The sequence below is a fragment of the Quercus robur genome, chromosome 2 (assembly GCF_932294415.1).
Source record: "Quercus robur chromosome 2, dhQueRobu3.1, whole genome shotgun sequence".
Classification (NCBI taxonomy): Eukaryota; Viridiplantae; Streptophyta; class Magnoliopsida; order Fagales; family Fagaceae; genus Quercus; species Quercus robur.
Genome location: NC_065535.1, coordinates 2,565,706 through 2,577,173, shown reverse-complemented (window position 1 = coordinate 2,577,173; position 11,468 = coordinate 2,565,706). Strand labels below are relative to the sequence as shown.

The window sequence follows — 11,468 nt, the reverse complement described above, 5'->3', positions numbered from 1 at the left end:
AGATACCATCTATTGAGATTATCTCCAACCAAGCACATTTCCACACCAAAATATAAATCCTATTTTGTAATTTTTAATTTTAATTTTTGCTAAAATATTGTAATAACCTTTACGATCAACTGGATTTGCTATTGGGTCAAGTCTTTATGTTTGGGCCAAAAAGAGTAGTCAACATCACCAAAAGCCCAAAAATATAAAGCCCCTAACACGGCCCATGAAAAATATGTTCTCAGAAACACACTCTAGGGCTAGGGTTTAGGGTTTTGCAGAGAAATAGAGAGAGCACGAAGAGAGAGATGAGAGAAATAGAGCTATCGTTGAACCAAACCCAGAAAATAAGGTTGAAGAGAGCATTGGAAAAGCTCGAGTCTTTGTCTTCAAAAGCCAATTCCAATTCCAATGCCTCTGTCTCCATTTCTGATTCCATCCCTGTCAACCTCGAAGATGGCGTTCTCAAGTACCTCTCTCTCTCTCTACGCTTTACTTTCAATTTTCATGTGTGTGTGTGTGTATATATGTATGTATTTTCTATTTATGTAGCTAATTTTATATTTTGTTGGATTTTTAAGAGGACATGGAACTTTGGACCTCAATGGGGAATTGGTTGCTACGCTCTGCGGAGTGGTGGAGCGTGTGAATAAGCTCGTATATGTCCGCGCGTTGCGGGCTAGGTAGTTACTCACTCACATTCACATTGCCCCGCAGTTCAATTTGATAGAATTGTACTTTTTTGTGTTTTGTTAATTATTGGGGTTAGTTATGATTGGGAATTTTGAATGATGATTAGGTACAAGCCAGAGGTTGGAGATATCGTAGTAGGGCGTGTTAGTGAGGTAAAACAGAACTAATTCCCAGCTCCATTTTGTTTTCCTGAGTAGTTGTACTTGATGACATTGTGCTTATTTGAATGATGTGTGGCTGAGGGGGCATGTAAGCATGCAATATACTGCAATGTGATTGTAGGTTTTGGTTAGTTCAATTGGTAAAGTCTTTTGTTGTAGAATAGGCACTTGGGTTTGAATGCCGCCTACACTATAAGCTAATTAGTGTCTTGGCCTGATGAAAAAGAATAATCATCATAGAGCAGGCATCATAAGTACAAATCTAGTGTATCTATCCAAAAAAAAGTGAAAAGTTAGAGACATTGCACGACTTTTTCTCCCCTTACTTTTAGTTAGAAGTTACAGATTTGCATGGCAGGCCATTTTGTGACCATTTCTTGTCACCAGCACTGGCTTATTGCTACAAAAGTTTTGTCCAAAAACTTGTTATAATATGATTTTCATGTCTGATGAAGTTCTTTTTTCCCTCAGTGACCAGTCTATAAAATTAGTTGAAAAAAAAAAAAACCATATTCATGAATATAAGTAATGATCTTATTGTTTTTACTTTGCTTTGATCATTAACGAAAATTATTTTATGTTCTTAAAATAAAATATATAGATGCAACATAAAATTCTACTCATTTCAGTTAATACATAATAGTGGTAAATCTATATATATATATATATATATATATATATGGCTTTGTTAAAGGATATTTCTTTTCGTTCTCTCTAACATATACTTGTTCAGGTTGCTCAAAAGCGTTGGAGACTGGATATACATTATAGCCAGGATGCAGTTTTGATGCTTTCTTCGATGAACTTACCTGATGGTATCCAGGTATCCTTTTAGTAAAGTGCATAACATGGATTTGTGGCAATGGTTGCAGTTATAAAATGTGAAATCATCCAATACTGATATATTGTCTCCAGAACAAAATTTGACAGCATATAAAGATATTAACTAGTTATTTTTTTAGTTCAATGTAGGTGAACTTGTTACTCTTACCACATTTTTTTTTTTTTTTTTTCTGTTTGTGTTTTTGTGTGCACATGTTTTAAAGTTCTGTTATTTTTCCTCACCATTCATAAAATGGCAGTGCGGTGAGCTTGACTGAATGATTTCCATGGGTTAAAGCTACATTTACGTGAAGAGAATCAGTTTTCAGAAGCTGTGGATATTTTTGTTTGCACCTTATGGTACTGTGGAAATTATCTGTTAAGCTGTCTGATATTTTGAGTCGGATAACAACAGTTCTCAGTGCCTGGTTTATTGAAATCAGACAGCTTTCTTATGGATTCTTAGTAGAATTTTTTTTTTCATGTCTACTTATATAAAAAAATTGAAATTGTGTACTTAACGTTATTAGGTAGAATTTCACCAACTGTGTTTTGTGTGGGGTGATAAATTGGTATGGTACCATACAAGTGTTTAGTGCAGGCTATGTGAGGGCATTATATGCTATGAATTATATTCAATGGCTTGTATGAAGGCATATCAAGTCTGCGAGTCCTTGTACCCGTTAGGGTGTAGCCTAGTGGTGGGAGGCTTGTGTAGACCCAATCATCCTGGTCGAATCCCCACTAAGAATTCCTTGGATTATTTGATACATGATTCTGGCGGGTGGGGTCATGTATCCAAGGTTTACTCCCCAGGGATAGGTCCAAAGGGCCTTGCCTTGGTGAGGTTCCATGTCATCAAGTCAGCGAGTCCTTGTGACCCTGAAATGTTTACATGTGGATGAAGGATGGCGTATGTCTTGACTGTATATGTTCATAAACTTAAGCGACATTGGTTGATCTGTTTTTGTTCCCTGGATAAACTTGCCAGCCTCACTCAGATTTTACTCCTATGATTGGCAGAGGCGGCGAACAGCTTTGGATGAACTCAACATGCGCAGTATTTTTGAAGAGAATGATGTTATTTGCGTAAGTCCTGTATACTTATCATTGACCTATTCCAGCAAGCATGAATTAATGATCAATCTTTTTTGACAAATTTTACTTTTTTCCCAGGCTGAAGTCCGCGGTATCCAGCATGATGGCTTACACCTCCAAGCAAGAAGTCAAAAGTATGGCAAGGTTTGTCTTCTTCATAAGTTAATAACTTCTACGTTCAGATGTAGAAATTAGAAAGTGAAGAATGAAACAATTGTTTGACTAGGCCGTTTTACATAGAAGAAGCAAGAGCAGTTGAAACTAACGAAAAAAGTTCCAGATAGGTTCCTTCTATTAAGTATCTTAATAGTTGAAATTTGTAGTGCAAGGAAATAAAGTTTTTGTTTTATAAGATCTTCCTAAAATTTAAAAAGCAAGTGCATTCCATCCCACTCTTATTTCTAGAGCTAGAGGTTTTGCTTCTAGAGCAACTCTAGGTGTGTGGCGCATCAATTTATTCACATGATGAATTGAAGCAGCTAAAGGTTCTCTAGCAGTAATTTATTTTTCCATTGATCAAGTCAATAGCTCCTAGTGTCTTTTTCTTTGTTGTGTCTGTGGTTAGTTCAGTTTCATAGCCTTTTATATGTTAATGATAGTAATTTTTCCATGACAGCTTGAGAGGGGTCAATTGCTCACAGTTCCTCCTTATCTAGTTAGGAGACGCAAGCAGCATTTTCACCATCTAGAACAGTACGGAGTTGACTTAATACTTGGGTGTAATGGATTCATTTGGGTTGGTGAACATGTTGAAGCCAAAGATGATATGGTAGAGGATCAAGTGAGTAAACCTGAGCAACAGAAATCTAATAAAAATTCCATTAGTCTTGAAGAGCAAGAACAAACATACACTCCGATAGAGACAAGGCAGAACATATGTCGGATTGCAAATGCTCTCCGGGTATTATCTATTTTAGGCTTCAATATAACCATCGAAGTGATCATGGATACCATGAACCTGAGTAGCTCTCTGAATCTTGATATACATGAGATGCTTGGTTCAGAGTTCTGTGTTCTGGTTGCAGAGGGAGAGGCTGAACGGCGAAGCTTGACTAAAAGGAAAGGATGATTCTAGCAGCCCTGTTATGTGCTAAGTGCTAACTGTTTAGAGAAGCATCTACCTTCATATCCTCTCTTTCTTTTTTTTTGGTGGTTTTGTACACTTTATTTGGTTAGCTACTTAGACCATGAATATTAGGGCGCGTTTTTTGTCAATTGTAAAGGACAATTATGTATCGTGAGCAGAATTGTATTTGTCCAACAGTACTTTTCCTATTGTGGGGGAAAAATGTATTTGTCCAGATCTTGGTAGTATAATTAAGCCCTTCTATTTCATATTGAAGATTTAAGTTTTCATGAATATAAAAGTTAATACAATGTCATGTCATTTAAATAAACTATCATTCATCATTTGATTTAATGAAATTCAAATGACATGGCACTAAGGTTCATCTTTAGATTAATGAAAAATAAAATCTTCATCATGAAGTGGATCCTCTCCATTCCAAAACAAATGGAGAGGATTCTAATCCCACTTCGTGGATTGAATCGCTTAAGCATGTTACTCAATTAACTTGCCTTAATGCATGGAATAGAGGGTGAGCTCATAGACCTTTTGTGAGTTCATATTACATTAATGCTTCTTTTTATTATTTATTTATTTTTAAGAAGCCACTCTCGATGATTTTTGCTTTAAAGAAATATGGTTAGGTGACATGTATAAACACACAAGAAAAAAAAGTTCTCAAATAATGGTCTTCGGCTAGAATGGCAGGGCTCCAGTGGAATTGAAAAAATAAGACAAGCTGCCAGAGGAGAAATGTTGGAACAGGACTACAAAATCATGGGGCTGGACAAAATTTGAGTTAATGTCCATGCATGCATAGAACTTCAAATAACTGGAAAAACCACCACATTCCACATTCATCAAGAACCTTCTTTCTGGCTCAATGATACTATCTCACCTAGTTTGAATCCTTTAAAGTATATAATAAATTTTACACTTTATGGCCAAGAAGAACCAGACTTATAGACCTCCATGATTTTACACTTCATATCCGAATGATGTGTTCCAAGCATCCTGCAGTCAAATTAGCATTATATAAGAGTTAAGACAAGAGCACGAAAGACTGAGTGCGCAAAAAATAATGAAACGACTGCGTTTTGGTATTACACGGTACTTTATCTTTGAGATATCAATTTTTTTTTTTTTTGGTTATAATTATCATATGGTTGGGCTGTGGAACCCAATAGGCAATAAATCTAATATGGGCTGGACTAACCCAATTACAAACAAATTAAGCTAGCCAGCATTTGGATTCATGATTCATCAATTTGAAGCTAAACCATAGGTTCATTGTTTGTTAATTTATGTTTTTTTTTTTTTTTGAATGATGTTAATTTATGTTTCAATTGTTTAATTAGCTAAATTTTAATCTCTAAAATAAAACTAATTTTTTATTTTGTATTTTATTTTCTTAATCAGATCTTAATCTGAAGATTTTTTTTTTCCATTGAAATCAACATGTATTCCTCACTTTCAAATTTCTAGTTGATTTGTTAAAAAATAATTGGTAGATTTTTTTATTTTTATTTTATTTTATTTTATAAGGAATAACTAATCTATTCCTATGTAAAATGGATGTAAATTTATAATAGCTATTTTTTAGTAGGTATAACAACTTTTGAAATTTATATACTTTAAAAAAAATGAAAGCTTCCATTTTAATCATCTTTTCAAAAAATTTAATATGTAACAACAACTCATTTACAACCAAAACTAGGACTAAACGTTCCGTTAAGTTTTTTTTATTTTTTATTTTAAGAATCTTCTCTCCCAAAGATCGGGTAAAGTGAATCTAATTCTACGTTTTTTATGGTATATCTAGTATATGATATCCACTATGATGAGACGAGGCAAAACATAATTGTATTTGTTCAGATTTGGCTATTATATATATATATATATATATATATATATAACTTTTTTTAAACAATTGCCTTATTCCAATAGATTGGAAAACTATTATTGTTTTTAGGGTGCCTTACTCTTCTTTCTTATTATCCAAGAAAATTATTAAGGAACACAAAATGCATTACAATTACATTTGATAATTAGCATTCTTACAATTTTCCACCTTTAAATATTCTCCCGTGGAAAAGAAAAAGGGGATATCCTGAAGCCAGATTAGATAGTAGTAACATTTATAATTTTGGCAAACTGATTAAAGAATGCCGTCAATGCATTACAGTTACATTAAAAAAAAAGTTTTAGATATGATAGATCCGAATCTATAGCTTACGCTTTAGAATAATTGTCCCATATAATATGTTTTAGAACTAGCATTTTTTTTCCTTTTCATAATAATGTACAGAATTTCTTGTTGCATTACATCGAATTAGTTCCCAAAGACAGAAAGGTAAACAAGAAATATTGTTAATAATACTAATATCTATCATACACCAATGTTGATTCTTGAATGTAAACTCCGAGCATTACATCAAAACTTTAATAAGTGAAACTCCTATTGTCTATTTTCTCAGGAATATTGAAGTATCATTTATTTTTAGCAAATGAAAGGCTAATTTGGTGTGTTAGCACTATGCACAAGTCATTGCTTAAAAACTACAATTCATCTTTAGGAGGTGATTGGAAGCAGTGTTCATCCCAATAGTACGGGTACTTCAATTTTGCTGCAGTGTGCGGCATGGACCAATCCTCATATATAAACCTGAAAGCAAGTGCCAGAGTGCAAATTTTTTCTTAGAAAATAACAATGAAAAAGGAAAGAAAGAACCAAGAATGAGACACAGAAAGCCAATCTACATTTTGTAAACAAACAGGTTCTTTGCAAAACAGAGAACTTTCAAAGTAGTGCTTTATAAAAAATAAACACAAATGCAAATACATACGTAGTTATGCATGAATTTAAGGGTGAAAAATGTATGTACATAGGCATGAAATTTGTAGATTTAAATATTCATATGCTTGAGAAACTTGTATCCATCCCTCTGATTTAATACAGGTCCTAATTTAATGTTTTTATTATTTTTTAACTGGTAAGTAACACACACACCCAACCCACCACATTACCCGTCATCTTGTACTTAGTACTTACAGGGTGTCATTTGAGCTAAAACTTATTGACTACATTATGTTACTAAAAACTACACAGATTAGATTGTGCAGGAACCATAAGAAGCTTTGTAGATGGTCTCAATACCATCATATTGGTCACAATTAAATGACTCTAGTTCAAATAACTTTCAAAGCTGATATTTTTTCAGTATTAGGCATTCCAGAGAAACTAGTTACTTGTATCCTCCCGCCAGATTTTACATGGTTTCCAACATAATGTTATTAAACATGTTCAGAGGTGTCATAGATGATTCTCAATTATAATGGTCATGATGACATGATTCTAGGTCATAGGTCATATAAACGGAAATAAATTTTGAAGGGGATTATGAGGATTTTTTATTTCTTAGTTGATTGGTAAGTTACACACCCACTAGGTCTTGGACCCATGACCTCACGCTCCCCCTAGAACTCATAAGAGAAGGAGGTATTAGTTGAGGAATCTACTATGAGAGCCTAGATTACAGTGAGTATTTATGGGGCTACTGGATATCAGAGACAAGGATGCACTTGCAAGGATTATAAAACACTAGAGGCTCCATGGCATGTAATATGCTGAAGAATTGGCAAGACTCCCAAGTTTTTAGAAACCAGGTATCTCAAAGCATAGCTAATTTGAGAGATGCAACAGTTTCAAGTCTCGACCAACACTTAATTTCTAAATAATTAGGCCAGATCTACTCACCTTTGGTCCTCTTCATATTAGAAAAGCAAAGCAAATATGAAAAATAACTTATCACTGATAAATATGCAGTCAGCAAGATATATAGGAATAGAGATTACATACACTTTGACTGGTGGACGGGATATAATAACAAGCATTTGCAAATCTTCATCTTCATTTGAATTCCATACCTGCAATGATGATTGTAAATAAAGTAGTAGTAGTAACAGTGATAACATGCCACAAGATGATCTTCAAAAAATGTCAATTGCTATCAACAAAAAGTAAATGGGAGCAATTTCAATAAATTTAAAAGTAGATTTCATTCATCAAGCCAGAACTATGAATCTATGACCTATCCCGGTATCCACAACAGCACTCATCAAATTGCAGTTTAGTAGCTGCACAGAGGCATCCCACAAGCACTAAAGCACAATAGAGCAATCTCTCTGTATCGGCTATATATAATTTATCAAGCATGGATTCCCTGACTAAACTGTATCTATGTAACAAGACACGACGAGAAGTGTGTGTAAGACATATATAAGCTATTATAGAATTATTGAAATTCTAGAGGGATTCAGAACATCCTCCAAATTGTTCTTTAAACCCCACATTAACTAACATCTTCTGAATTCCATCATTAGATAGCATCTTCTAATGCCACTAGAAAACATAAAACATAGAATTGTTTACCTGGTGGGCATCGTTAACAGGGATGTGAAATGTGCTATTAGAATATATTTTAAACTCTTGAGGCTTTCCAGGGTACTTCTCATGTGAGCCTGATGCAAGATACAGAGTGCCACTTCCCTTTAGGACAACAAAAACTTCTTCGCAGGAATGCCTGTGAATCGGTGTGCGTGATCCTGGTGCAAATGTCTGAAGCCATACCTCAACCTGCAAAAACCCAAAACTTGCATTAGATAATGCAGGAAAACAGATGTGTGACATCTTTACCTTGGTTTTTACAGAGATTATTGCCAAAGTTAATTCAAGCCAATGCAAGAAATGCACAGAATCTAGAAAACGATATTTTTTTTTTTTGTAGTTAAACTACAAACAAGACAGGCAATATTATTATTTTAAGATAATCAGGACGCAAAGCACATTATGTCAGTCCACCAATATAAAAAGATTTCATGCATCTTGTACTTGAATCAACTATACCGAACCTCTATGGTTGGTGCATGGTTTTTGTTTATTATCCCCTTGTTGAAGCTCCAAGCACAATTTTCACATTCATATATGAAAATATGAACTAGAAACCAGCAGTAAAAGTATATTCTCACAATTACTTTGTTAGTCAGATACCTCTTTCATCCCATGCAAGACTGAACCTGCAACAGTTATATGGGACAAACCTTCCCTTCCATAGTTATCCTGTGGAAGCTCACCAATATTTCTTACTAGTGGCAATCCTGCATCAAAAGGAAGAAGAAAAAAAACATAAAGGGGCAATCATCAATTCCTGTAGAATTGAAAAAAGGTGGAATTTTTGAATAATCAATTCCTGTAGAATTGAATAAATTCACAACATTTCTGACACTTTAAACCAAATTCATATCATATAAGTATATGAAAGATTAGCTAGCTATATACCCAGCATTCAATCTCAGAAGAAAGGGGAAAAAAATCCCAAATGCCCAATACCCAGATGCATAAACCGAACATCAATATCTCAATATTTATCAACCAAAAAAAAAATCAAAAAATCAAAACCATGAATTTCCATTCCAACAGTTATGGTAAAACTAAGAATACCAAGAATTGTTGAAAAAAAAAGTAAATTCAGGTTTCTGGGTATGAGTAATGAGTGATTGGTGACCCCAGAAGATAAACCAATGAAAAATGACAGTGCAAAAGAGTTAGAGCTACTCACTCACCCTTGATTGAGCACTGTGAAGCCTCAACTATTGCAGAGAGAGCGATGAAGCCAAAGAAGAAAGTGAGGCAAGGCTTAGCCATTTTTCTGGTTATGGTTCTAGAACTTGCGAATTGCATATTCGAAGGACTGTATCTGTATGGTGAATATGGTCTCGTTGCGTTGCTTGTGCTTTGCCAAAATTTCATAAGGTCGTTTACTTTTTGTGGCAAAATTTTAAAGTTATTATGTCATATCAATAAATTATTTAAAGTTTTTTAGGATACAATAATGGTGTAAGATGGTGAAAATTATATGAAATTATTTTATTAGACAAACCAATTAATGTATGGCAAGCTTATAAAACACTTATTAATAAAAAATGTGGATGAAAGAACTGCTAATGCAAAGGGAATATAGCTTCAAGGATAAAGTCATGTTCAAATCCCTGTTGTTGTCATTATAATTATTGACAAAACAAAATCTTATACAATACATGTGGATATGGTACTTCTATAGCAAACAGCCCATTCTAGAAAGAAAGAAAGAAAAAACTTTGGGCTGATTGGGCCATGGACGGACTGCCCATTATCAGCCACAGTATTTAATTGGTTGGTTAGTTAGAGACTGGGCTTAAAATAATAGAAGCTGTGTGATTATTAACAAGTGCTAAATGTTGTTAACAATGTATTTTGATGCCAAATCCAACATTAATGCTTTTCACACTCATCAAAATCAGTGCCCCCGAATCCAAGAATGATAAGAGTGCGGTAGTTGAATGACCAAATAAGGTAACAATCAACAAAAAGTAGAACATAATATAGAATAAGACAATTTCTTGATTATTAATTAATTATTGATATATAAAGCCATATATTACTTGTTGCAATATAAAGTAATCATTATAAATTTATCCATCATAATGGGTGATGAATATTGTAGGGGTGAAATTCCCAAAACTAACAGTGGGCCTGGGGACCCACACGAAGCCTAACCATGACCCAACGGGGAATAGGGGCCCAAATGACTTCTGGCCCAACCCTGTTGAGCCTGGTTCATTCTAGAAGACGTCTGAGGAGGAATGCCTCCTCGGACACGCAAATATGGGCCCAATGAGCGTCCCCTCCACAGTGAAGAACCCATCCAGGCGAACGTGGGTAGGAGGGTGAGCCTCACGCAGCAGGAAAGAGGAAAATGTAAGACATCAGGGAGAAGCCACAACTGCCGCATTAAATGCAAGAAAACTACCTTTTCAGCCACATTAATGTGGAGAAGACAGGCGAACAGTGTTACATTGGCCAGTGCAACTCACAGAAGGATAAGGGAGATGTCCGATGGGACAAACACTTAAGTGAAGGTCCAGATGGCTAACAAGTGTAAGGTTCTTATCAATTCAAGGATGCTATATAAGAGAAGGAGATCCCCATGAAGAGGGGATCGGAGGATTAAGAAAAAAGAGAGAGAGAAAGGTGAGAGAACTTTGTAGTCTGTAAACAGAGCAAGAGGTGCACTTATACGTCTCCTCAGACCGATATCCCACTAAACGTAACTGGAATATTCTCACGTTCAACATGTTGCATGGCGTACATTTAACTGACGTTCACTTCGTTCACTTCGTCTAGTCCTAGCTCTGTAACCCACTCTCTACAAATTCATTATCCGGGGACTTTTAGGCCAGAACCACTTACTTGCTGGGCCCGAGCCCCAAAAGCCGCCCTCACAAATATGTTAAGTGTTAACATCTTAAGTGATTAGACGAGAATTAGATACAATCATACAACAGACAATATCTGTTATAGATAGAACATGGAATTTTGGTTTTAAATTGTATATTTGTTTGTTTTTGAATGAATAATTGTACAACAACACATTGGTGCGTACTCATAGGAATTTATTATATGATCAGGGATAACTAATTGGTTGGAGATTAATTCCTTTGAGTGTTCCTAACAGTGAATATCTTGATATATATATATATATATATATATATATATATTTTTAAAAAAAATCTTGAAAATGATGTATATATACCAGAACTAC

At 34.7% G+C, this 11,468-nt stretch overlaps 2 protein-coding genes across 2 annotated transcripts; one reads left to right on the top strand and one right to left on the bottom strand.

The window, feature by feature from the left end:
- The first annotated feature begins 222 nt into the window (after positions 1-222).
- Positions 223-4,104, top strand: LOC126709325 (exosome complex component RRP4 homolog). Its single transcript, XM_050409529.1, has 7 exons — positions 223-457; positions 570-671; positions 788-833; positions 1,576-1,665; positions 2,688-2,753; positions 2,841-2,906; positions 3,379-4,104. Exons 1-7 carry the CDS (start codon positions 297-299, stop codon positions 3,829-3,831), a joined length of 984 nt encoding a protein of 327 aa, XP_050265486.1. The 5' UTR covers positions 223-296; the 3' UTR covers positions 3,832-4,104.
- A 2,078-nt stretch (positions 4,105-6,182) lies between these two features.
- On the bottom strand, positions 6,183-9,708 carry LOC126709316 (auxin-binding protein T85). The gene is made up of 5 exons (XM_050409519.1): positions 9,451-9,708; positions 8,879-8,985; positions 8,261-8,464; positions 7,688-7,755; positions 6,183-6,493 (listed from the first exon to the last, which is right to left on the bottom strand). The coding sequence occupies exons 1-5, from the start codon at positions 9,635-9,637 to the stop codon at positions 6,388-6,390; spliced, it is 672 nt and encodes a 223-aa protein (XP_050265476.1). The 5' UTR covers positions 9,638-9,708; the 3' UTR covers positions 6,183-6,387.
- Between the last annotated feature and the right edge of the window lie 1,760 nt (positions 9,709-11,468).

Excerpts from the sequence above, each read along its gene's own strand:
- LOC126709325 (XM_050409529.1), top strand. The coding sequence starts at position 297 with ATGAGAGAAATAGAGCTATCGTTGAACCAAACCCAGAAAATAAGGTTG. Across the intron at positions 1,666-2,687 it reads ACTTACCTGATGGTATCCAG|AGGCGGCGAACAGCTTTGGA; the intron begins GTATCCTTTTAG and ends TATGATTGGCAG. Across the intron at positions 2,907-3,378 it reads GAAGTCAAAAGTATGGCAAG|CTTGAGAGGGGTCAATTGCT; the intron begins GTTTGTCTTCTT and ends TTTCCATGACAG.
- LOC126709316 (XM_050409519.1), bottom strand. The coding sequence starts at position 9,637 with ATGAAATTTTGGCAAAGCACAAGCAACGCAACGAGACCATATTCACCA. Across the intron at positions 8,465-8,878 it reads TCTTGCATGGGATGAAAGAG|GTTGAGGTATGGCTTCAGAC; the intron begins GTATCTGACTAA and ends GGGTTTTTGCAG. Across the intron at positions 7,756-8,260 it reads CTGTTAACGATGCCCACCAG|GTATGGAATTCAAATGAAGA; the intron begins GTAAACAATTCT and ends TCATCATTGCAG.